A 26,924-nucleotide genomic window follows, 5' to 3' on the forward strand; every position below is an offset into this window, starting at 1 on the left:
CTCATTCCATTAATTATAAACATCAGAGTTAATGGGAAGGATATATTTAGACACATTTAAAAAGATAAGGGACACATTCAACCCCTGGAATTCTTTAAGAATATAATTGGGACACGATTGAAATAATAGGGATTTAATTAATGATTCATATATTGATAATCATATCTCTTTCAATTCTTCAATTGAAGAAGATAAAACACAAACATAATCATAAAATTACATACAATTTAAATACCAAAGCTAATTTTATTCGAGCTAGCAGAATTGACACCACAAAAACATGGAACAATTTACCCATTCATACCATAAATTACAAACCTTGAAAGTTTTGGAACATTAAAGTGCTTAAATTAGGTATATTGCTCAGTTTATTGATAATCACTAAAAAAAACTCACATATCTCATTCATTCCTTGAATTGAAGAAGATACAATACAAATTCATTCATAAAATTGTAATTCGAATACTAAAATCTAATTTTATTTAGCCTAACAAAATCGACAACACTCATGAATTAAAGCTTTGATTTTTCACACCATTTTACAGAAACATATCCAAACAATAATCTTAATTTTATTCTATAAACAAGAAATAAATCAGTTGAAATATAGGGCACAAAAATATAACTTACCTTCTATTCGAATTCATCTGTTTCTTCCTTCGAAATACAACACAAACCACTTCGTCATGTTAGTAATCCTCTGGTTGTTCTGATTACTACCTTCTTACTTCTTCAGACCCGACATTCATCGATGATCCTTGGGTTGAAAGTGAAAGTTGGTTCTGCATTCGAAGCTTTAAGTTTTGCACTTGAAGGTGAAAGTCGGGTTCTGTCCCCTCTCCAATTTTTACCTTCAATGTCGAAAGAATTAGTTTGGATGGTCACTTACAACTTAGGATAGAAATAGGGGAGGGAGTTCGATGGAAGTTGGAGGAGTATAAAATGAAGAAAGAGGGCAATTTGATAAATTGAAGTAGATTAAGGAGTTGAAGACAGAAAGATGTTTGGTCAGGGAATGAAATTGCATTTTGTCTGACTTGAACTTACGAGGAAGTTGAAGTTACGGTTAGAAATTTAAAGGTAATTTAGCATTGGAAAATAAAAATATATGAGATATTTTTTTTTACTTTTCATTTTTAAATCTCTCCCGATGCTAATTTCTTACATTTGGTGGATGTTGGCGCGGTCTCTAGAACTAGAATGCACATGTTAACTCTATCAACGTCAATTTAATTAAGAGCCTAAAATAACTCGAAATATTTACTACTATTTTTTCCTTGTTATATATGTGGCACGTGATAAAAGATGATTCATTTATCTCAGTACTTTTAGCAATTCGTTTTTAGCTAATATAGAGAAAGTAGATTATGAATAATTATTAGTCATTAATTTAGATACCAAAATAAAAAAAATATATTTAAATATGTTAAATTTCGTTTCTAAAATCTTATATTGTAAAATCTTATATAGCAATATACCATGCCCCATGTTATGTATGAACCGTGATCGAGTTGCTATCGAGCCAACGACGTCAGATTTAGCCAATTGAATAGTCGGCGAGGGAGGGTATTTTGGGTAGAGGTGACGTGGCAGAGAAGAATATCTCTAGTAGGTTAACGTCGTCTCCCGTGCCGAACAAGTACATTCTTCTTCTTTGTTTTTTTTATTTGTTGTTGTTCCGCTCTCCGCGATCACTGGCGATGTCGTGATGCGCTTCCTCCTGCGACGGAATCTGACCCTTTCTCCCGTCGCCCAACCCTAATCTCTCCGATCGCTGCCCGATACAGAGACTGCTCCTCCGGAGAACCGCCGGTGATGTGATCGCTGGTGGTTGCGTCGTCTTGGTGGGTGGAATTTGGGGGTAGGTGTTCCGTGATCCACTTGGGATGGGCTGCGGAGGCTCCAAGCCCCAGGAGGAAGCCGCGGTAGCGCTCTGACGCCAGCGGTTCCAGCTCCTTGCCGAGGCCATCCGCTGTCGATACGCCCTCGCCGACGCCCACGCCGCCTACGCTCGATCCCTTCAATCCGTCGGCGTCGCCCTCCATGAGTTCGTATATGGCGCTCGGCCGCCCCCTCCGGCGTCCCCTGTACTTCCACTCCCCGCCCAGCGGAAGGGTGATCCCGTCCCCCTTCCCGCTGCTGCTGCAGCCGCCGCTGTGTCCGTTCCCTCTGCCGCTGTCAGAGGCCACTCTCGATCCCAGTCTGGTTCCCACATCCATTTCCACCCTTCTGATTCCGACACCGATGATATTTCTCCCTTTCACTCGGATGGAGGTTCTCCGCTTCACCACCTACGTGAGGATGATTCTCCCGCCGCTGGTGAGACCTACGTCCACCTTAACTACGCGAAAAAGGGCCCGGCGCAGTCGTCCATCACCTACGAGCAGCAGCCACCAAGTTCCGAGTCAGTGCGTTTCGGTTCTGTCGATGAACCAGCTCCCGTGGCTTACCCTTATTATGGCTACCCTTATCCTCCTCAAGATTCTAACTTTTACCCTTCCTATCCGTCTTACCCATCATACATGAACTACGGTGATGGTATGAGCGGTGGTTTCTTTGGCTCCTCTTCGCCACCTTCAAACATTTCGCCACCAACAATGGCAGCAGGTGGAGTCACTCCTGCTCCCCGGGAGCCTCCACCACCTCCATCTCCTAAGGCTTCAACATGGGACTTTCTTAACCCATTTGAATCCTTTGATAATTATTATGCTCCATATACGCCAAGCCGCAGCTCAAGGGAGTTGAGAGAGGAAGAAGGAATCCCTGATCTAGAAGATGAAGACCAGGAGGTAGTAAAAGAAGCGTATGGCGATCCAAAGTACAAAACTTCCACATCAACAGCTGCAAAAGGGGAGTACTCAGGTAAGGCTGTTATGAGATCAAAAGAGGTTGAGATTGGCAATGCTGGTGATGATTCCCAACGAAAGTCTAAGTCAATGGAGGCAGGGAGTAGCTTGGAGCATGAGGCTCATGTGGTGGAGAAGAGTGTGGTGGCTGAATCAGCAGAGTGGCGCACTGCAGGATTTACAATTTTGAGGAATTACCAGAATGATCCTAAGATAGTCCAGGAGATAAAGGCTCAGTTTGATAGGGTTTCTGAATCGGTTGAACAGTCATCCAAGATACTTGAAGTAGGAAAGGCTCTATATCAGAAGAAGGATTCTTTATACAAAGGTGGAGACATCTTTTACAATTTACCTCTTGATATTCATTGTCGTTTAGGATTAATTTGAATAACACTTGTTCTTTTTGTTTGTTTATTTATTTTTTATTTGCAGTTTCTGCCAGATTGATATGCGGATTGTTGTTGTTTCCAAATTCGATGAATGCAGACCTTTCATTTGAAGAATATGACAATCTTTCATCGACATTGCAGAAGCTCTACAGTTGGGAACAAAAGCTTCTTGCAGAAGTCATGGTTAGTACAACAATCATCTTTTTGAGGTTTAATAGTCATGTCATTTGACTGCAATTTATATGGAGACAGCGATCACTAGAAGATCACAGGTGAAACCAGGGGACCTAATGCTTTAACATAATTTAAAGTAATAATTCTGTTGCTGTTATAGGGAATAAAAACAGCAGCACTCTGTTATTTTATCATTTCCTTCCTAAGTAGTACTTAAATATATTGATCCTGTCCGAACCAGGAGTCAACGGACGCTGGGCACGTGGCGCCCCCTCGCTAGATCCTCGAGTGCTCCGGCGAACCTGCAACAAAACCGAGCCGGGAGGGGTGTCCCGGCGACGGCCCTCCGACGCTTAAGTCTGACGAGGAATAGATGAAGAAGGTGGCTCCAGAATGAGGACTCGCGTACCTCCGGTTGAAGAAGTGGAGGCCTTATATAGACTTCTGGGGAGGCTGATGCACACATACCGAGGCACACACACGTGTCCTCAGCCCATACCCAGTATGGGCTTGTCAGATGAACTTGCCTGACTCCTTACTGCTACAGTATGAGCACGTCTTTGATGGGACAGTGAGCTCACGTCCTAAGATTCTGCGTGTCATCTGCTGTCCGAAAATGTTTCTATCCCTGCCTTTTCTTACTCTCCGTCGAGCGTCCAGCCGGTCGGCGGTTTCCTCGCGTCCGGCCGGTCGGATGTGATGATCCGCTCGGGAGATTCTCGGTCATGTGCTATAGACTTCGCAGTGTTGATGTTTTATTCCTTCGGTTGAGCCGGCCATCCGCTCGGCACTACCTACTGTTCATCATGAGCGTCGGAACCCCGTCTCCGGCGGGGTGTATTGCTTCCGCTCGAAAGCCTCAGCCAGTCGTCGTCCTCATTATCCGCTCGGCCAAGCTTATGGTTGGCCTATTGCCTTTGGATCTCGTGGCGTTGACTCTGCTGAATGGGGTCCCCCCTCTTACTCCCGGATCATATATAATTAATCTATCGATCAGACATCTTTAGGAGGTTTTCTTTTGTTCGTCAGATTATTTTCTCAGGAAATTTTTATGTCAATTTGTATAACTAAATGTGCTAGTTATTCTATTTTCTCGTTCTTAATCCATATTTGGTTGCTTGAGGTCATCATAGTCGACTGGTATAGCTCTTTTCCTATTAAGTTTCCTTTTTTGTTCTATTTGGAATTATTAGTCCTAGCAATATGTGATCTATATTCCAAAATGGGTAATTTTGGAACCTATTTGGTATGCTCCTTGATCTAATTCATTATTATGCCATATTGGTCAAATTCATCTTTTCTCCAAGTCTATGCTTATATGTGTTTATTGTCCTTCATTGTTTCAATTACATATTTAACATACTTCTGAATCAATCTAGACTAATCCTGATATTCTAGTTGCTTTTTGAAGTATCTTTTAATATGAAATGTGTGCATCCTGCTGCAGGATTCCTGCATGCCACCTGCCTAATGCATCTGCCTTTGGAAATATAGCAAAAGGAAATTATAAATGTTGCATCATAGCTTTCTCATGGTTATGTTTATGAAGTTTTATATTTGTAACTGTTTGAAAAAGCATTATTCCTTGGCTATTTTCATTTACTCTAGCTGGAAAGATATGTGCTTGTCGAACTTACATGGCTTTATTCTATACTTATATGTAGGTTGAAGAAGGAATGAGAGTACATTATGAAAGAAAACATGAGCACTTGAGGTACTTGAGTGAAAGGGGGGCAGAAGCTGAAAAGCTTGAGGCAGTTGAAACTTCCATCAGAAAGTTATCAACAAAGATAAGAATATCCATTCAGGTTGCGAGCACAATTTCAAATAAAATCAATCAGCTAAGGGATGGAGAACTCTGGTTACGAGTTTGTGAAATTATCAGGGGGTATGTATTTATTTATTGTGTTCTTTTTTATCTTTTTGTTTTGAAATACTTGTTGGCCATGTAGGCCTGTTGAAAATAAAATGTGTTGAAACACTAGGCTTCTTTTACTTGGATGCAATATGAATTCACTATGTTTAACTATTTCCAACTAATGCAGCTTACATCTCTGGTATCCTGCTCTTGATGCTAAGTCATTATAATCATTTGAGTTTGAATTATATAGTAACAGTGTTTAAATTGAATATTCCAATGCCTATTTTCTTTTTTACTTTTATTTTGTCAGTGGTACTATCGAATATATGTTTTCTATTAGTAAGTTCTAGTTGGGAAGAAATGTTGCATATTTCCTGGTGTTGTCTTACAGTCAACCTTTCATCCTATCATGGCCATTGTAGTTTTTTCCTTTATGATGGTGATTGAGGCCTGACATTTGCCCATATATTTAATTAGACTCGTTAACATATTCTATCCACTTCTGTTTTAGTATTTTCTTAAAAGGTAGACTATTTTTTTGGTTCTCTATGCTTCTTATTGTGGTCTATTACAATCTTCAAGTCTCTACATTTTCCCCTTTTGATCTTTTTAACTATAGAGAAAGTAATTTGAATTAAGGTAATCTTGAATTTTTTCAAACATCCATTCTATTGGTACTTTTGAACTTACCTTCAATTTTGATGAATTATTTGTATATCAGTAGCTCATTATATTCACTTGGTCACTATATTCATTATGTCCATTTGTTTTGAATATGTTATATTCTCTTGTTGATCATTTAGATTTAGTAACCTGTTTTTCAATTCTCCCCTAATACATTCTATTTATTTTTCAGTTCTTGAAATTAATCTAATTAATTGGTAGGGTATTCAATCTAGTAAATAATTGATATGACTATCATCTTATGTGCTTGAGTGTTTTTTCTTGATATTGAGAAAATGAGCTATAAATCTTCTTAGACAATTAATTAAAAAATATCGGAAATAGAAGCAAGGCTTACACATGATATTCTTCAACTAAAAAAAACTTATGATAGAATTCAAGAAAAACTATATAAAGAATTCTAAAAATCAATGGTGTTAGCATAACATATATTTAACTAATTAAGGATATGTATGAGACTATAATAACGAGAGTAAAGATTTTTGGCGGATTAACTGAATTGTTTCCCATAAAGTTAGGGTTATATTAAGAATTAATTTTGAATCTCTATCTTTTTACACTAATTATGGACGAACTCATTAAACACATCCAAGATACGATACCGTGTTATATTTTGTTTGTAGATGATATTATTTTGATAGATGAGACACGTGAAAGTAGGAAATACTAGAAGTGAAATGTTTTAGACTTAGTAGAATAAAGACATAATATATGAAATTTAAGTTCTACAATTTTAGACTTAATGAGACAATTGTTAAGATATAAGATGACGAATTATTTGTAATTGAGAGTTTTAAGTATTTAGGATTATTTTTATAAAAGGAGGGAGAGATTGAAAGATATGTCTTATATATAGGGGTGTAAACAAGCCAAGCCATTTGTGAGCTATTCGGGTGTCGGTTTGAAAAAAGTTCGTTCGAGTTTATTTGATTAAGTTAACGAGCCAAGCTTAGCTTGAGTTCGAGTTCGGAAATATTATCAAGCTAAGCTTGAGCTTAACAGTATTTAGTTTGTGAGCTTACGAACATGTTCATTTAGAGGCTCGCGAACGTGTTCATTAAGATGCTCGCGAACATATTCATTATGAGTTTCGTTTATTTGAATCATAAATATTATATATTAATGAGTTGAGTTTGAACTAAGCTCGTTTAACTTTTAAACGAGTCATTTTCAAATAGATTTCGAGCTAAGCTCATTTAACTTTTAAAATGGCTGAGCCATTTTCAAGCCGAGCTTGAGCCGTTAGAGAACTATTTAATTTTATTACAAGCCAAACTCGAGCTTAAGAATTAAAGCTCGAATCAAACTCGAGCTTAGCTCGAGCTTAGTTAAAATGAACCGAGCTCGAACCTCTTATTATTCGTCTCGACTTAGTTTGATTACAGCCTTAATAGAATATAAACAGGATGATTGAAATGAGTGTTCTTTGTAGTTGTAAAGTACCTTTAAGACTTAAAGACATAGTTGTGAAAAGCGCGTGCTTGGCTGTGCCTAGGTGCAAGGCGTAACCAGGTGTGCCATTTACGCCTAGGCAGTGACCAAGCTTGAATGAAGCGCGCTTTTTGAGAAGTTAAGGCGCGCTTTAGGCGCGATTTTTCTCACCTTATTGAAGTTAAAAAAATTAAAAGTTTATCCCTTACCTTTAATTACCCTTTAAATTAATTATGTATTAACTGATATACACATTTTCTTGTGTGACTCTTCCTCTTGCCTAGAAAATAAATATCAACCTCCCCTCCCCTCCCTAGTCAAACGTAAACTCTTTTCTAGCCTACCACATCATCAGTCTTTTGGATTTAACTACACTTTTTTGCTTTTCTCTTTTTGTTTTGTTATAACAATATATTTTTTCCTGACATTTAATTTGAAGTTTGATTTTGATTATGAAGATAAACTATTTCAATATTTGAATGTTAGAGAATTTTATTTTTATAATATTGTTTAATAGTTTGTGAAATATTTTAATTTTATTAGTGAAATATTTTAGCAGAAATTTTCTATATTTGTTTGAATTGTAAAAGTTTACACCCAAAGTTCCTTATTTTGATACCTAGCACCTTAAGCCCCACAACACCTATGTGCTTTCGGGTGTCTCATGCCTTAAATAACTATGCTTAAAGAAAACTTTTACAAAATGATGGTTATAGCTACTATGTTATATGAAGTTAAATGTTGGACTATGATTCAAGCAGATAAGAAAAGAGTTTATGATGATGTTAAAGTGGATATGTGGACATACAAGGATAAACAAAGATAAGAAATGAAAATATTAGAGAGAAAGTCGAGGTTGTACCTATTAAGGGAATATGCCGGAAGACACGTTTAAGATGATACAAACATATATTTAACCGACCAATAAGGTGCCGTTTGATTCTTTCCTAGGAATCAAAATGGGAATAAGAATTATAGTATTGTGGAATGAGAATGAGTATGAACATGAATATCATTCCTAAAAATAATATTTGGTTAGTTGAATATTTTCTATCGAAATAAATAAAAATTTCTTTTTTTACTCTTAGAGGAAAATAAGAGAAAAAAATTAGATGTGAAAGAAAATTGAATGTGTGAAAAGATGATGAGAGAGATTGATGAGAGAGAAAGTATGATGAGAGAGAAAGTGTGATGGGAAAGAATGAAGAGAGGGAAAGTGTGATGAGAGAAAATGAGGAAAAAAAGTGATGGGAGAGAGATGGTGAGAGAGGATGGGGAGTGAGAAAATGTGATGAGAGAGAAAGTGTGATGTGTGAGAATGAAGAGAGATAAAGTGTGATGTGAGAAAATGAAGAAAGAGTGTGTGTGATGGGAGACATTGAGGAGAGAGAAAGCACGATGAGAGAGAAAGTGTGATGAGAAAAAATGAGGAAAGAGAGTGATAGGAGAGCAAGCATGGTGGCAACACCTCATGCGTGATGGGAGAGAAAACATGATAAGAGAGGATGAGGAGAGAGAAAATATGATGAGAAAGAAAGTATGATGTGAGAGAATGAAGAGAGAGAAAGTATGATGAGAGAAAAGGAGGAGAGAGTTTGTGATGACAGAGATTGAGAAGAGAGAAAGTATAATGAAAGAGAAAGCGTGATGAGAAAAAATGAGGAAAGAGAGCGATGGGAAAGAAAGCATAGTGACAAAAGGCGACTACGCTTGCCCCAGCGCTCCCGCCAATCCGTCTCAAGGCCAACACGGAGGAGGTAAATTACGGGTGGTTACTAGTCTTTGGAATAGTGATTAGTGCATAAGGAAGACATTTATCTCGGCTATGTCAAGATTCGAACCCAGACCTCATGGTGGTAGCACTTCATGCGCTAGCCACTAGACCGTCTTGATAGGATTGATGGGAAAGAAAGCATGATAAGAGAGGATGAAGAGAGAGAAAGTATAATTAAAGAGAAAGTGTGAAGAGAGAGAAAGTGTGAGGAGAGAGAATATATGGTGGGAGAGAATGAGGAGAGAGAAAGTATGATGAGAGAGAATGTGTGATGATAGAATGAAAAGAGAGAAAATATGTGAAGAAAGAGAAAGTATGTTAAGAGAGAATAATGAAAGAGAAAGTGATATGAAAAAATTGAACAAATATATTAAGGGTATTTTCATCCCAAATTTAATTCTCATTCTCATCAAAAACCCAAGGGGAGAGGTGAGTGTCATCAATACCTAAGTTTTTGGCTTTCATTATAAAATTTTAATTCCATTCCCATCAATCAAATACAAGGTTTGGGAATGAATCTATTCCTTCATTCCCAAACCCCTAAACTAAACACCACCTAAATGTTTCAGTTGGGTGATGTAAAACTATAACAAATAGGTATATCAAAAAGAGGAAGAGGAACACTAAAAACGATTTGGTTAGTAATAACAAAATAAGATAAAATTTATTTAAATATAAATGATGATATAGTAGTGGATAAAACCAATGTTCTAAGGGGGCGTTTGGTATGAGCATGGGAATGAAAATCGGAATGAGAATCATTGTATTGTGGAATGAGAATGAGTATGAGCATGGATATCACTCTTAAAAGCAATGTTTGATTAGTTGCATATTTTCTATCGGAATAAATCAATATTTCCTTTTTTACCCTTAAAGGAAAATAAGAGAAAAAAAATTAGATGTGAGAGAAAAATATGATGAAAGAGAATGATGAGACAGAAAGTATGATGAGAGAGAAAGTGTGATGAGAAAGAATGAAGAGAGAGAAAGTGTGATGAGAGAAAATGAGAAAAAAGAGTGTGATAGAAGAGAGCATGATGAGAGAAGATGAGAGATAAAATATGATGTGAGAGAAATTATGATGGGAGAGGATGAAGAGATAGAAAATGTAATGAGAAAAAATGAGGGGAGAGAGAATGTGTGATGAGAGAGATTGAGGAGAGAGAAAGTGTGATGAGAAAAAAAGAGAACAGTGAGTGTGATGGGAGAGATTGAGAAGAGAGAAAGTATGACGAGAGAGAAAGTATGATGAGAGAGAAAGTGTGTTGAGGAAAAAAAAGGAGGGAGTGTGACAAGAGAGATTGAGGAGAGAGAAAGTGTGATGAGAGCGAAAGTGTGATGAGAAAAAAAAAAGAGAAAAGAGAGTGTGATGAGAGAGATTGAGGAGAGAGAAAGTATGATGAGAGAGAAAGTATGATGAAAAAAAGAAGGAAGAGAATGTGATGGAAGAAATTGAGGAGAGAGAAAGTATGATAAGAGAGAAAGTGTAATGAGAAAAAGAGGAAAGAGAAAATATGATGAGAGAGAACAAGGAGAGAGAAGTGATATGAAGAAAAAATAAATAAATAAATTTTGATATTTGATATTAAGGGAGAAAATTTTAGTTTTAGGTCAAGGGTATTTTTGGAATAAGAGAATATTTTGATTGATGAAAATAGGATAATGGCTCATTGAAGGGGAGGTACATGAGAATGAGTTATTACCCAATTTCAAGGATTCATTCTCTTATTTGTATTCCTATTCCTATAATCCAAACATTAACAATGACAATCAATGATTCCTATTCCCATTTCCCACTCCTATTCCCCTAAACCAAACGCCCCCTAAATTCGCTAGGCGCTAGTCGGGCGTCAGACCAGCGCCTAGCTCCTAGGCCGCCTAGGTGGGGACTAAGTACCACTAGACAGATTCCTCGGTATCAATATAATTTACATAATAATCACATATTATAATTTCAACACAATAACATCAAATTTAAAATGAGTTCAAAATTATACAACTAATAAAGTATCATTAGACACAAATTCAATATCATCGAACACAAATTCAACATCAAATTTATTTTACTTCTTCTCTATAATTTTTAACAACTCGTTCTTTATCGGACACAAACTCGATATCATCATTGTGATATTCCTCTTCTTCTTCGGATGCAAAATCATCCTCGTGATTTTTCTCCCTCTAGAGCTTTTTGGAGTTGTAAATTTTCATCTGTTCCACTTGCTTCATCTACCATTTGTCACGTGAGCCCATAGTCTAGTGTAACTTCATCATCTTCTCCACCATCTATCATTCAATTTTGTGCTTTTGAAGCATCTTTTGCAAGAAGGGCATCGACATTTGTTTGTTCAACAATCTAACATTAAATTGGACAAATACTAGATTGTTCAATATGTTAACATCCAACCTATTTCTTTTCTTTGTATGAATCTAAAAAAAAAGAGAATAAATATTATAGTTAGTAACATGAATATAAAATTTTAAAAATTAATACTTTACTTTAATTAAAGGTTTAAAATTTAAAGCTTATACCTTTGAATACACTCCAATTTCTTTCATATTCAGATGAACTTAGTTAATGAAAGTATCCTCAATGCACTCTTAGTAAGTTGGATGTGTGAGCACAGTATGTATTTCACCATGCACATGGATCAAATGTATCATTATTTTTTTATATACTTTTGCTACCAATGTTTTTCCAAATAACCTAGTCTTGTCTCTATATTTTGTAAATTCCTTGTTAATAATTGATCTAACTCATTCGCATGCAAAATTTCCATGCATTTAAAAATCTTCATCGTGTTGGGACTTTCGGGTCGCAAAAATCGCTTTTTGCGTTGCGGAATCCCCGAAGTCTTGCCACCGGATCCGTGCGAAGATTAAAATAAATTCATGTACATGTTTGTTATCCTAGATCTACCTTAGATCTACATGATAAGGGATATACCTTTGAAGCGAAGCCCTTTGCAAATCCCGTTCGTCCAAGGTTCTTCGGATCTCAAGTGTGTTCAAGTGTACACACCTCTAGAAGTATCCACACGGACAAAAGAGGGTGGAGAGAAAAACACTTAGAGTGTGCTAGCACTCTTAAGGTGTTTCGGCCAAGGAGGAGAGGGAGAGTAGAGAAGAAAAAAGGAGGAAGAAGATGGAGTTACACCAAGCACACCTAATGCACTAAAGTGGCCGACCACTTAATGAAGGGGTTTTTATCTCCATGTAATACCAAGAGTCAAGACTCTTGGTATTCCTCATGAGGTGGCATACCATGAAGTAATCTTGATGATGTGGCACATCATCATTGGCCGGCCCTATGCCAAGTCACAATGACATGACATTTGGTCAAGTCAAACTTGACTCTTCATCTTCCCTCTCAAGTCAAGTCAAACTTAACTTAAATTCTCCCATGGTTGATCAAATCGAACCATTGATTCAAGCCAATTTGATTTAATGAATCTCTATTCATTAAACTAAATTGATTTAATGAGACATAATCTAAATTAGACTCATTGGACACATGAATCAAATTGAGTCCAACTCAATTAGTTTAATTTGGATTACTTTTTATCCAATTTAGTTCATCACATGAACCTAATCCTCTTGGTTCATCATATGAATCTATTTTCCATCTAATTGCCCTTTGTGTGTGACTCTATAGGTTTTCAGCGTTGCGATGCTCAAATCCATTTGGATAATGAAAGCTGTATCTAGCAACACATCATTACTACCCAAGTTACAAGAATGTTGAGATCAACATCACCTTGTACTAATTGTGACCTTCACAATATATGATAATGTCCTTTTATCCTCGACATCTAGATTGATCAACGAAGGTATGATCAGTATCGTCCTTTAATCAATTTAAATCTTGAACAAGTAGACTCACTCTAATCAAACGAGCTCAATATCTCGTATTGATTCGTTTAGACGACCACGCACTTAGTGGTCTCACTCTATCAAGAATAATGGTGTCACTCCCACATCGTATAGAGGATAAACCCATCTACATCACCACATCCCTCATAATTTGTTACATACCTAGTAATCGCGCTTTATAGTCCACCCGCATGATTCTGGGTTTCGAGCCAAAGTACGACCCATGTGAGGAACCACGGTGACTTCTGGTCCAAGGACTCGTAGTATAATATACTATGAGAAAGTATATGACACTCATATAACGATCCACGACTTTCTCGAATGGTCATTCGATACATTCTCGACACCCACGTCAGACTTCGATATCTATATCCGACATGAGTTCAAGTCATCGAGTTGACCTACATGCTAGTCTCAGACATTAACATTGTCCTCATGTTAATACTTGACTAGGAATGATTAAGAGTAGTGTTCTCTATATCATCTCACTATCGATTCAACCAATCGATTGATATAGATAAGAACCTTCTACTCAAGGGCGCTATTATGCTTAGTTATTTGGCACAAATACAAGTAAGTATAATAACCATAAAGAAATGCCTTTATTAATATAGGAATATGATACATCGAGTCCATACAACAATCATCATATGATTGGCTTTAGGGCTCTAACTAACAATCTCCCACCAAAGACTAGTGTCGATCAAACAGAGGTCCAATACAACCCCAGTGACCATCATGCTTTGTGCGAAGTCTTGGTCGAGGGATCGGTGACGTTAGCCTCTGGTATGAATCTTCACATCTCCTCTATCGATAATCTCTCGAATGATGATGCCAGTATGTGTTTGGTCATTGGTGTGGCGAGGTTCTTTAGCTCATGATTGCTCCATCTTGTCACAATAGAGCTCGATAGGATCGTGTCTAGGAACCACCCCAAGCTCAAGAATGAACTCGGATCAGCGCCTCCTTCTACTTCACGCAGAATATAATTGGCCTCTGTTGTAGAATCAAGAATCGTGTCCTGCTTGAACTCTTCCACCTCAAAGCACCACCATTCAAGCAAAATACGAACCCGATTGCGATCTTTAATCATCCTGGTCAGTTTGGAAGCACAGCTAGCTCATCATCGCCTTTATATATCAAGAAATATTCTTTAGTCCTTCTTAAGTACTTAAGAATATTCTTCGACTACTATTCACACTCACCTGGATCTGATTGTACGTACGCCAAAGCATACGAGACATCGTGACGAGTACATAAGACGTCGCATACGATAGATCCTATGGGCGAAACATAAGGGATCTTATCCACGCGGTCTCTCTCTCTAGAAAAGGGACTTTGAGTTTCGAAAGTCTCGCACCACGTGACATCGGTAAACTTTCTTGGAATTCTACAAAGCAAACCGTAGTAATACCTTGTCAACATATGCTGACCGACTTCAGCGATCTCAGATCTATCTCTATGATCTTTATGCCTAACGCAGTCGCTTCACCTAAGTCCTCGTTGAGAAACAATTCCTATCCAAGTCTTTGACAAATCATAAGCGAAGGAACGTTATTCCAATAATAGTACGTCATCTACAACACAAGGAAGACAATGTGTTCCCTACAACCTTCTTGTAGACAGTGGTTTATCTTCATTATTGATAAAACCAAATGCTTTGATTGTATCATCGAATCGAAGATTCCAGCTCGAGAAGCTGCTTTAGTCCATAAATGGACTTACGCACTGCAGTACTACTGCCAAGGTATCTTTGTGGATCTACAAAACCCTCGGGTTGTGTCGACTGCACATCCTCGAGCAAGTTTCCATTCGAACGGTTTTGACATCCATCTGCCGGATCTCATAATCGTGGTACGCCGCAATAGCAAGTGATCCGAATGGACTTAAACATCGCACTAGAGAAAAGGTTCATCATAGTCGATACCATGAATTTGCTTGAAACCTTTAGCTACCAAACGACCTTTATAAATGAGTTCCCATGTCGGTCTTTTCTTAAAGACCCACTTACACCCAATGAGTTTGACGCCTTGGTGGATCGACCAAAGTCCATACTTGGTTGGTGTCATGGATTTCATCTCGGATCTCATGGCCTCTAGCCATTTCTCGAATCTGGTCTCATCACGCCTTCGATAGAGGTAGGCTCATTCTCAACGAGCATAACGTCGTCACGGTCGACAAGAGAATGAGTATCTCTCGGTGACGACGGCGTACCCTATCGGACTGCCAAGAGGTAGTCTACTGAATCGGTTGTTGTTCCTCTACCTCCGTGGAATAATCTCATCATCCACAACACTTGTGGTTCAAGTTTAACTTCCATCAGGCTTGGTCATGCCCATATCTTGAACTTCTTGAGATCAAGCGATCTCTACTAGTTTTTCTAAAGCAAAGTCCTTTCAAAAATACTCCGGTCTTAGCCACAACTATTTTGGTTCGACCGGAATGTAGGTAATATCCCTTCGCTTTCTTAGGATATCTATGAAATAACACTTATCGGATTGGGTCTAGTTTGTCGAGACTTGACGTCGAACGTAAGCCTCACAGACCCCAAATCCTCATAAAAGACACTGGATCTCTCCTAGTCCATATTTTATATGGTGTCTTTATCACAATGGACGGAACACGGTTAAGTAGGTTTCAGTGTCAAGTATAACCCCAAAGAGATATAGGAAGATCTGTGTGACTCATCATAGATCGTACCATATCTAATAGGGTACTATTTCTCCTTTCGGATACACCATTCCACTGTGGTGTTCCAAGAGGAGTGAGTTAGGATAGAATTCCACACTCAGCTAGATAGTCACGAAACTCATGGCTAAGGTATTCACCACCTCGATCTGATCGAAATATCTTAATACTCTTGCCAAGCTGGGTTTGTACTTCATTCTTGAATGCTTTGAACTTTTCAAAGGATTCTGACTTATGTGTCATCAGATACACATAACCGTATCTACTGAAGTCATCAGTAAATGTAATGAAGTACCCATAACCACCTCTGGCAGCGATATTGAAAGGGCCACATACATCACTATGTATAAGTCCTAACAAGTCAGTCGCTCTTTCGCTATGTCCACTAAAGGGAGTCTTGGTCATCTTGCCCAGTAGGCATGACTTGCATGTCTCATATGATTCGAAATCAAATGAGTCCAGCAAACCATCTTTATGGAGCTGGGATAAACGTTTGTCATTTATATGACCTAAGAGACAATGCCAGAGATAGGTTTAGTTCATTTTATTTGATTCGAACCTTTTGGTATTTATGTTATAGATGGGGTTCTCTAAGTCTAGAATATAGAGTCCGTTCATCAGAGGTGCACTACAATAGAACATTTCGTTTAAATAGACGGAACAACATTTGTTCTTTATGATAAACGAAAAGCCTTTCTTGTCCAAACAAGAAACTGAAATTATGTTCTTAGTAAGAGCAGACACATAATAACATTTATCTAATTCTAGTACAAGCCCGAGATAAAGTAAGTCCCTACAGAATAAGAAGAACCCGTGCTCCATCGCTTACCATAGGTCCACCCGCCTTCGCCAATGCCTGCTATTTCTCAGCGCTGCGATATTAGACAAATGTGAAGCACATCTGGTATCTAATACCCATGATGAAGAAATAGAGAGATTAACTTCTATAACATATATACCTGAAGTAGAAATCTCACTTCTCTTCTTCTTAAGATCTTCCAGGTAAACTTTACAGTTCCTCTTATAGTGCCCGGTCTGACTGCAGTGAAAGTAGGTAGCATCCTTGGCGACCCATCCTTTGAGTTTCAGTGCCTTGCTTTTGCCCTTGGCTTGGGACTTTCCCTTACCTTTAGGCTTGCCCTTGCCTTTGTTCCTTTGCACCATTAAAATGGAGTTGGGCTTAACCTTCTTAAGGTTGAGCTCAGCAGTTCTCAACATTCTCAGAAGCTCAGGCAGTGACTTGTCAATTTCGTTCATGTTGTAATTCATGACAAATTAACTGTAGCTTTCTGGCAAGGATTGCAAGATCAAGTCAGTGGTCAGCTCTAGGCCAAGTGGGAATCCCAACCTTTGTAGGTTCTCTCTGTACCCAATCATCTTGAGTACATATGGGCATTTCGAGTTGACGCGATTAAGATCTAATCTAATCGTTGATGTGTATCATATACGCGATTAAGATCTAATCTAATCGTTAAGATGTATCATATACACGATTAAGATCTAATCTAATCGTTAAGGCACTAATTAATTACTCTACTCTAGCATGCATCACATACACACAAGCAATTAATTAAATTTTGATTAGGTCATGACCCTACTACGATCTTCTCAAGCCCATGAGAAGATCGGACGGTCAACTTAGGGTCATCAGCTTCTCCAAGCTCCTCCCTTTGGCCACCATGTGTTGCTCGCACCCTCCTCGTAACTCCGTCTCGAGTGGACCTTCCACCGCTCCATTTTTTGTACATTACAAATTTGAAACTCAAGTTACATTCGAGTCTAAAATTTATTTACAACAAGAATTAAATTAGAAAGGCATGACGCGCAGGTCGCGTATCAAATACAACACGCACAATCACACAAAAATGGCACGCAGGCCATATTATGAATTACAACACATATTTCCAATCAAATTGGGTTCTTTGGGCCATGACCATCACAAAATTATACATAATTCTAAATTATGTAATTTCCATAAATTTCTATAATTTTATTATTATTTTTTTCAATTTTATGAGTTACAACTTCCCGGCGGTCCCGTTTAGCGGTTTTTGGACACGATCGCGAGACAATGCCCCTTGTGGGCAATGTTGTCAAAATCGCGAGTCGGAACGTAGAATCGCACGATTCTACGCATTTTTGGTGGCCTTCCGCGTTGCGTGCCCAGGCGGAAGCGGAATCTGGTGGAATCGTGCAGAATCGCGTGGAAGCGTAGCGGAAATCGTAGACTCGTAAGAGTCCAGCGATTCTAAGCGGACATTTTTCCAAGACCAGAAGGTCGATCGCAGCGATCGATCAAACACGGGTCCAAGAAACCCCGCTCCAAATAACACGCTTTTCTCCTTCAGAAAAATAGGGAGATCGGTCTGTGGACCGATCCACCTATGGCCTGATCGGTCCACAGACCGATCTGCAAGGGCCGATCGGCCTAGGGGCTGATCGGTCTAGGGACTGATCAGGCTCTAGGCTGATCGGTCCCCAGACCGATCAGCAAGGGCCGATCCCTGATTTCCACCTTCGTCACGTGTTTCTCACGATTCGGTTGTCGTTTTCTGCGTGGGACAGAGGGACAGGGAGAGTTTCGGGACAGAAGATTTGATCTCAAGAAACCCTAACTTTCCTAAGTCGCGTCGCGAGTCATTGTCGCCGCAACTGCTGTGCTTCGTTCTTCTTCAGCAACCATCGTCTCCTTCACGTACGCGTCTGTCTCTTCCTCCCTGTGCATCCGGTGTGCGTCGACCGGCACTGTAACTGACTTCGATTAAAGGTACGCCATCATCTGCCTCTGTCCCTTCTCCATCTATCTCATCTGTGGGTCTCTGTTCTTTACTTCTTTGGCCGTCTCTGTCCCGTCTGCATCTCTGAAGGCTGTTGGCCACGTCTGTGGTTCGCGAGCTGCTGTTGCAGAGTTGCAGTGTCGTTGGTGAAGCTGAAGCTGCGTGGTGGTGTTCTTGTTCTTCTTTAATTTCACGAAAATGAGTAGAGAAGCTAGTGTTGGTGGGTCTGGTGAAGCAAGCTCCAATAGTGGTGTAGCCATTCCAAGCGTAGCTTCCACAACTAGTGGAACTTCAGATTCCAAAAGATTGGCAGTGAATGCTCCTGGAAATAGATCTGATCCAGGTTGGAAACATGGAATTGCAGTTGATGAAAATCCAAAGAAAGTGCAATGTAAATACTGTCAAAAGGTGATAAATGGAGGGATTTATAGACTCAAGCATCATTTGGCAGGAACACAAAAGGATGTTGGAGCATGCAAGGCTGTTAGTGATGATGTAAGGAAGGAAATGTGGAAAATTATATCCTCATTGCAAGAAAATTTAATAAAGAGGGCAAAGGAGATTGAAAGAAGATCAAGTGATTCAAGTCCTCTTGGTCAATATGAAGATGAGGAGGTGGAGGGTGCAAAAAGACAAAGGCGAGAAATTGCAAAGAATCCTGGTGATCTATTCAAGAAAAGGGGTGTGAGTAGTCAAACTACCATCAATGGCATTTTCAAGAAGAATTTGAGGGAGGAAGCTTGCCAAGGGATTGCCTTTTTTTTCTACAATAATGCTATACCTTTTCATGTGGCAAAAAGTGATGAATTCAAGAAGATGCTAGACTTGGTTGCAAGACATGGTATTGGCTTTAAGCCTCCATCCTACCATGAGATTAGAGTCAAGTATTTGAAACAACAAGTTGATTGCACCAAAGAAGTTATAGAGCAGCACAAAGCATTTTGGAAGAAAATGGGATGCACAATTATGACTGATGGGTGGACAGATAAGAGGAGGAGGACTATATTAAACTTCTTGGTTAATAGTCCTATGGGAACCATTTTTTTGAAGTCAATTGATGCATCTGATATATCTAAAACAGCTGACAAGATTTTCAAGTTGATGGATGAAATTGTTGAAGAAGTTGGTGAAGAGAATGTAGTGCAAATTGTCACAGACAATGCAGCAAACTACAAAGCAGCCGGGGAGATGTTGATGGGGAAGAGAAAGAGGCTATATTGGACGCCTTGTGCAGCTCATTGCATCGATTTAATGTTGGAGGATTTTGAAAAAAAGATACCAATACATAAAGAGACAATTGCACGAGGTAAAAAGATCACAACTTACATCTATTCAAGGACTGCGCTTATTTCTCTATTGCATCATTTTACCAAAGAAAAGGATTTGATTAGACCAGCCACTACCCGTTTTGCCACATCTTACTTGACTTTGGGTTGCTTGAATGACAATAAGGGAGCATTGATTAGAATGTTTACATCCAAAGAATGGAAATCTAGTCAATTTGCAAAGACTAAAGATGGAAAGGTTATTGAAAATGTGGTAATGGATAAGGACTTCTGGAAAAGCATTATTACATGCTTGAGGAGTGCTTATCCTTTGATCAAAGTCCTTCGTTTGGTAGACTCAGATGAGAAGCCTGCCATGGGGTTCATTTATGAGGAAATGGACAGGGCCAAAGAAAAGATACAAGCTGCCTTTAATGGTATTAAGAAAAGGTAACTTAATTTATTACTAATTATTAAATACTCGTATAAATTTATAATTTCTTGGAAACTAATTCAAATTTTTTCTCACTCTTTAGTTACTTGCCTCTATGGGAAATTATAGATGCAAGATGGGATAATCAACTACATCGGCCTTTGCATGCTGCGGGCTATTACCTTAACCCTCAATTTCATTACAGTCCTAATTTTAAAGCTGACTTTGAAGTGAAAAGAGGAATATATGATTGTCTACAAAGGATGGTTGAAAGTATGGAAGAAGTAAAGAAGATTGATGCTCAACTGGAAGACTTCAAATATCGAAAGAAATTCTTTGGTAGTGCAGTAGCCACTTGTGGAATTGAAACCAAAACTCCAGCACAATGGTGGGAATCATATGGTTATGAACATCCTGAGTTGCAAAAGTTTGCTATTCGTGTTTTGAGCTTGACATGCAGCTCATCTGGCTGTGAGAGGAATTGGAGTGCATTTGAGATGGTATTGCATTTCATTCTTGAATGAAATTACCTAGTTGTATGTGATTATATGAGTATGTGTTAATTGATTTTGTTATTATTTAGGTCCACACTAAGAGAAGAAATCGTTTGAAGGCAAAAACGATGAATGATGTAGTCTTTGTGATGGCTAATTCAAAATTAGCCAAGAAGAAGGAATTGAGGAAAGTCAATGACTATAGCATTGATGACCTAGCTTCTGATGATGATTGGATTGTGGATGATAGTGAAAATTTAGATTTGGATGCTTCAAATGAAGATTTGGTTCCAGTTGAAGAAGGACCTAGTAGTGGAGCACCTCATGATGATTTGGAGCTGCCTAGTTATGATGATGATGAAGTTGAAGAAGGTGGAGATGCCATGGAGGATGCTGGAGATGAAGAACACATGGAGGATGATTATGAATTCATGAATTTATGAAGTTTAGACTTTAGAACTTGACTATTATTTTTCATGTTGTAGACTTATATGTTATCTAAAATTTGTGACTTATGACTTATTTTATGTGTGGATTGTAGAAGACCTTATAAATGTTTAGTTTAATCAAATGTTTAATGTGTTTTTGAGGTTATTAATCTTATCTATGTTATTTTCTATGAGTATATATATGTTTATATATAATTTTACATTTTGGTAGAAACTTACGATTCGTGTTACGATACTACGAGTTTACGATTCTACAACTCCCTTCCGTTTCAACGTAGAATCTCGATTTTGACAACCTTGCTTGTGGGGTTAGGGGCAGCACCCATTTTCGTGAAATGAGCCTCACGAGTGTCCCACGACGATCTAACAACGCCTTAAGCCGCTGTCCCAAAACATTTTGGACGAGGCCTTGCCGTTTCGGAAGGTGTTTCTCGGTAGTCGAAGCCTACAAGTGTTCAAACACTTATTGCTTCGTCTTTATGAGAAAAATACCCATAAAATCCATAAAAATAATAAAATCACAGAAACTTACAGATCTGATATTTTTCATAAAAATACAAAACGAAACAAGTACATGCTTCGCACGTGGCTCTGATACCATTATTGGGACTTTCGGGCCGCAAAAATCGCTTTTTGCATTGCGGAAACCCCGAAGTCTTCCCACCGGATCTGTGCGAAGATTAAAATAAATTCATGTACATGTTTGTTATCCTAGATCTACCTTAGATCTACACGATAAGGGATATACCTTTGAAGCGAAGCCCTTAGCAAATCCCGTTCGTCCAAGGTTCTTCGGATCTCAAGTGTGTTCAAGTGTACACACCTCTAGAAGTATCCACACGGACAAAAGAGGGTGGAGAGAAAAACACTTAGAGTGTGCTAGCACTCTTAAGGTGTTTTGGCCAAGGAGGAGAGGGAGAGTAGAGAAGAAGAAAGGAGGAAGAAGAAAGGAGGAAGAAGATGGAGTTACACCAAGCACACCCAATGCACTAAAGTGGCCGACCACTTAATGAAAGGGTTTTTATCTCCATGTAATACCAAGAGTCAAGACTCTTGGTATTCCTCATGAGGTGGCATACCATGAAGTAATCTTGATGATGTGACACATCATCATTGGCCGACCCTATGCCAAGTCACAATCACATGACATTTGGTCAAGTCAAACTTGACTCTTCATCTTGCCTCTCAAGTCAAGTCAAACTTAAATTCTCCCATGGTTGATCAAATCTAACCATTGATTCAAGCCAATTTGATTTAATGAATCTCTATTTATTGAATTAAATTGATTCAATGAGTCATAATCTAAATTAGACTCATTCAACACATGAATCAAATTGAGTCCAACTCAATTAGTCTAATTTGGATTACTCTTAATCCAATTTGGTTCATCACATGAACCTAATTCTCTTGGTTCATCATATGAATCTATTTTCCATCTAATTGCCCTTTGTGTGTGAGTCTATAGGTTCTTGTAACGTTGGCAATGCTCCTAAACCCATTTAGAAGCATAAGTAATGAGCGGTATCTAGCAACACATCATTACTACTCAAGTTACAAGAATGTTGAGATCCAACATCACCTTGTGACTACTAATTGTGATCTTTCACAATATATGATAATGTCCTTCTATCCTTGACATCTAGATTGATCAATGTAAGGCATAGACCGTGTCATCCTCTAATCAATCTAAATCTTGAACTCCAAGTAGACTCACTCTAATCAAATGAGCTCAATATCTCATATTGACTCATTTGGGCATGACCATGCACTTAGTGATCTCACTCTATCAAGAATAATGATGTCACTCCCGTCATATAGGAGGGATAGATCCCATCTACATCACTCACATTCCTCCGCATAATTTGTTACATACCCAGTAATCGCCTTTATGGTCCACCCAGTTACGGGTGACGTTTGACGAAGCCAAAATATGCAACTCCTTATGTAGGGAACCATGGTGACTTCAGGTCCAAGGACTCATAGTCATACTAATAGTCACATGAGAAAGTATATGACACTCATATAACGATACATGATACTTTCTCATGGCGGGTCATTTAGTATACATTCTCCAATGGATATATATATGTCAACTTGATATCTCTATATCCATGACTTGTGAGATCAAGTCATCGAGTTGACCTACTTGCTAGTCTCGTCGCATTAACATTGTCTCTAAATGGTAATACTTGACTAGGAATGATTAAGAGTAGTGTTCTCTATATCATCTCACTATCGATTCAACCAATCGATTTATATAGATAAGAACCTTCTACTCAAGGACGCTATTATACTTAGTTATTTGACATCAATACAAGTAACTATAATAACCATAAAGAAATGCCTTTATTAATATAGAAATATGATACATCGAGTCCAAAGTCAATCATCATATGATTGACTTTAGAGCTCTAACTAACACATCGTGACCTCCTCATAATGAGCAATAGAACTATCTTTATAGTAAAAATAGAGATTCAACAAAAATACAGTGATATGAAATGATGTATCAAGTCTATCCTTCATTTTTGACTCAATAATCTCTATGATAGACTGATAGTTTGATTCCACGTTGTTTAGGGCCATCTTGATATCTTCTTTAGTTTGAAGAAGTTCCCCATATACAAACCCCATGGATGACTTTCTATCTCCATTTATCAATCAAAAAAGTCTTACCAAAGGAGTAAATATTTTCAAATAAAGTGTCATACCATTCTAAAAACTCATGTTTATCAATGGAGTAAGCCAATTTCCTTTTGTTTTTGACCATTTACATTTTTTCCACATATCACTTGTAAACACGACCCTCAAACTAGATTTTTTTTCAATCAAACTTTGCAATGTGAGGAAATTTGATGCAAAGCTGGTAACTCCTGGCTCGACTATATCTCTCTTCTTCTCATCAATTACAAAGTTGAGCATTAATGAAAATGGTAAAAGATGGCTCAATAACCTTTTATATCGTGGAAGCTTGCCAATACTTTTAACTATGATAGTAACAGTGTGAATTGCGCATGAACTCTAAAAGATCCCAGGTCGCTTTTCTTTCATCAATTTAGCTGTAGTCATATTGTTGGTGGTATTGTTTGTTACAGTTTGAAAAATATTCTGAGCTCCTTGTTTAACACATTTGTCAACATACTCAAAAATAAGTTCAGTTGTATGTGTCTCGTCTGTAGTCTCCTTGGACTCTAAAAATATAGTACCTTGCTTGTAATTAACACACAAATTTAAGATGCTTCTTTTTATATCACTCCATGCAATTGTCGAGCACCCATTCTTTGCCCATTCTTCTTTATGTTTCTTCAGCAGTTGCTTTGTTCTTTCAACTTTGGTTTTCAACAGTGGTTTCCTAAGCTGATATTGAGTTGGGAGCTTGAATCTTGATCCAAGTTAACCCACTGATTGCATTAGTTGTTGGAAGCTATCATTATCAACAACATTGAATGAGATTCCATTTTCATAAACCCATCTCCCAACATATTGTTGAACTTGTTGACTTCTCTCTTTGAAAAGAGCTTCATTTATATTTTTTTTGTGATGTACTTTACTCCCATTGGAACCTACATTTTCTGAAGCAATTACCGATGCATATCTATCCATGGGGCCAAGTGGAAGAGATTTTTTAATTTCATTTATCCCTTCAATTTCAGGACTTTCTTCTTCGTTTAGAGAAATAGTCACCTTTGCTCTACAACTTTGTTTTTCCATTATTTTAATCTTCTTTCATTTCCTCCTTTCTAAAAGAGTCTGTTTGCACTTAGTTTTATCTTCTTGAGATATTTTTTTGACAACCAGATACATTTCTAGGTATATTTCCTATGTGCTCCTTGATCTTATACACTCCTCCGACATCGTTTTTTCATACAACTTGTATTTAATTTTGTCGAGATTCTTAGGATCAATCAATATCCCATACTCCCATCCAATGTCATTTGACTTTCTCCTAAGAATTCCGGATTCGGGTTGAGTGAGGGATGCTGTCGAAGATAGATTGTTTGCCATTATAATTGTGATAACTTAAAAAGGAATTTAAGAATAAATTTAGGATATAAATCAGTAAAAAAAATTAATATAAATCAATAAAAAATATTATCAAAATATAAATGTGATTTATATAACTTAATAAAATTTATTAGATTTTTTAATTTTTAAATATAAAATTATGAATATAAATATGATTTATATGGATTAATAAGATTTATTAGACTTTTTTAATTTTAAATATAAAATATCAAAATATAAATTAATTAATAATATCTAGTTGAAATTTTAAATTTTAAATTTTAAATATAATATTATTAAAATATAAATAAATTAATAAAATTTATAAAAAGATTTTAATTTTAAATATATTTTTATATAGTTTATTGGGATAATTTAATTAGAGTGTATAAAACTTATTAGAATTACCCTATTTAAGTGAGGAATTGTTTAATTAATTAAAAAAAGTTGAGCCCGTGCGGGCGGTGACAGATGCCCGGATGCGTCTCGACGCCGGAAGCGTCGCGGGAGGAAGAAAAATTGTTGCATATATTTGAGAAACTTACCGATTATTGAGCAGTTGGAGGAGACGAAAAGTAGTCACAGCGTGAGCAGATGAATCGATAGTGATAGGATTTAGAGCTTTAAATGGAAAAAATCATATTTCAATGATGCGCTGGGTCCCAGCATTGCCTAGACGGCTGGGCCGCCCAGGTTGGCTGCCTAGCACCTTTTCAATGCAGTTGCCGGTCGTCGAGCGCCTAGGCGGCGTCTAGGGCGCGTTTTAGAACTGAGGATAGAACCCAATGGATAGAAGAATCCATATAGCCGATCTAATCTAATGAGATAAGGCTTAGTTGTTGTTGTTGTTGATGTATGACACCGAGAAAATGACAATTGAAGCCTTAAGCGAGTCCCTATTTTTTATATACTTACTGTATCTTTGTAGGATAAGCAAAAAATCATCTTAGCATGTTATATCAGTAATTGAAGCTAGGGGTGAGCAAAATTTGATTAAATTGAATTAACCGACCAATCTAAAAATTCTGTTCGATTATTTCGAAAATTCATTTTTTTTTAAATATCTGTTTGGTTTCGGTTTTAAAACTTCTAATTCGGTTAAACCGAATAAATCAAAATTTTGTTACCATGATTTTATTACCCTTTTACAACTATTATACTTGTTAGGGATTTAGATGAGGGATAGTATTTAACTTATAATTTTGCATGATACCACGTTCTCAAAATTGTCAGTAGCAATGATAGGCGTTCACATTCTCAAAGTCGTCGACTTAAAAGTTTAAATTAGATAGAAATATATCAATATTAAAGAGTTCAGTTAATTTGATTGAAAATTAACTGACAGTTCAGTTTGTTTGGTTTTTGTGGAAAGTTCGGCTGGTTTAGTTCGAAATATTTTTGGTTTATTTGGGTTCAGTTAAATCGGTTTGGATGGTTTGTTTTTAACCGATTGCTCAACCCTAATTGAGGCTACAATTATGTAAAGTAGGGCTTTGTTTGACTCCCATTAGTAATTAGTGTCAGATTGCAAAGTTAATTTTGATCAAGGGCAAAGCATCAGTGCTGCTGAAGGTCTGGTGTAGAAATGGGAATTGCCCTTTTTTCTTTCACCCTTTTAAATTCCGGTGAAAATAAATAAAATAGTAATTAGTATCTGATTTGTATTTGTTTCATTGGGCTTCTAGAGATGAGTTATCAAATCATCGTTTTATCATTATTTTTTAGTATGAAAATAAACCAAATAGTTTCATTGAGTTGTTTGAGATAAACCTATCTTAATG

General features: G+C 37.6%; 1 protein-coding gene and 1 pseudogene across 1 annotated transcript; both read left to right on the forward strand.

The window, feature by feature from the left end:
• The first annotated feature begins 1,634 nt into the window (after window positions 1-1,634).
• The window catches only part of LOC122034628, a 31,842-nt pseudogene continuing 6,552 nt past the window's right edge, over window positions 1,635-26,924 (forward strand).
• Window positions 18,506-21,211, forward strand: LOC122034629. Its single transcript, XM_042593943.1, has 3 exons — window positions 18,506-20,212; window positions 20,299-20,695; window positions 20,779-21,211. Exons 1-3 carry the CDS (start codon window positions 18,696-18,698, stop codon window positions 21,130-21,132), a joined length of 2,268 nt encoding a protein of 755 aa, XP_042449877.1. The 5' UTR covers window positions 18,506-18,695; the 3' UTR covers window positions 21,133-21,211.

The sequence above is a fragment of the Zingiber officinale genome, chromosome 11B, assembly GCF_018446385.1.
Source record: "Zingiber officinale cultivar Zhangliang chromosome 11B, Zo_v1.1, whole genome shotgun sequence".
Lineage (NCBI taxonomy): Eukaryota > Viridiplantae > Streptophyta > Magnoliopsida > Zingiberales > Zingiberaceae > Zingiber > Zingiber officinale.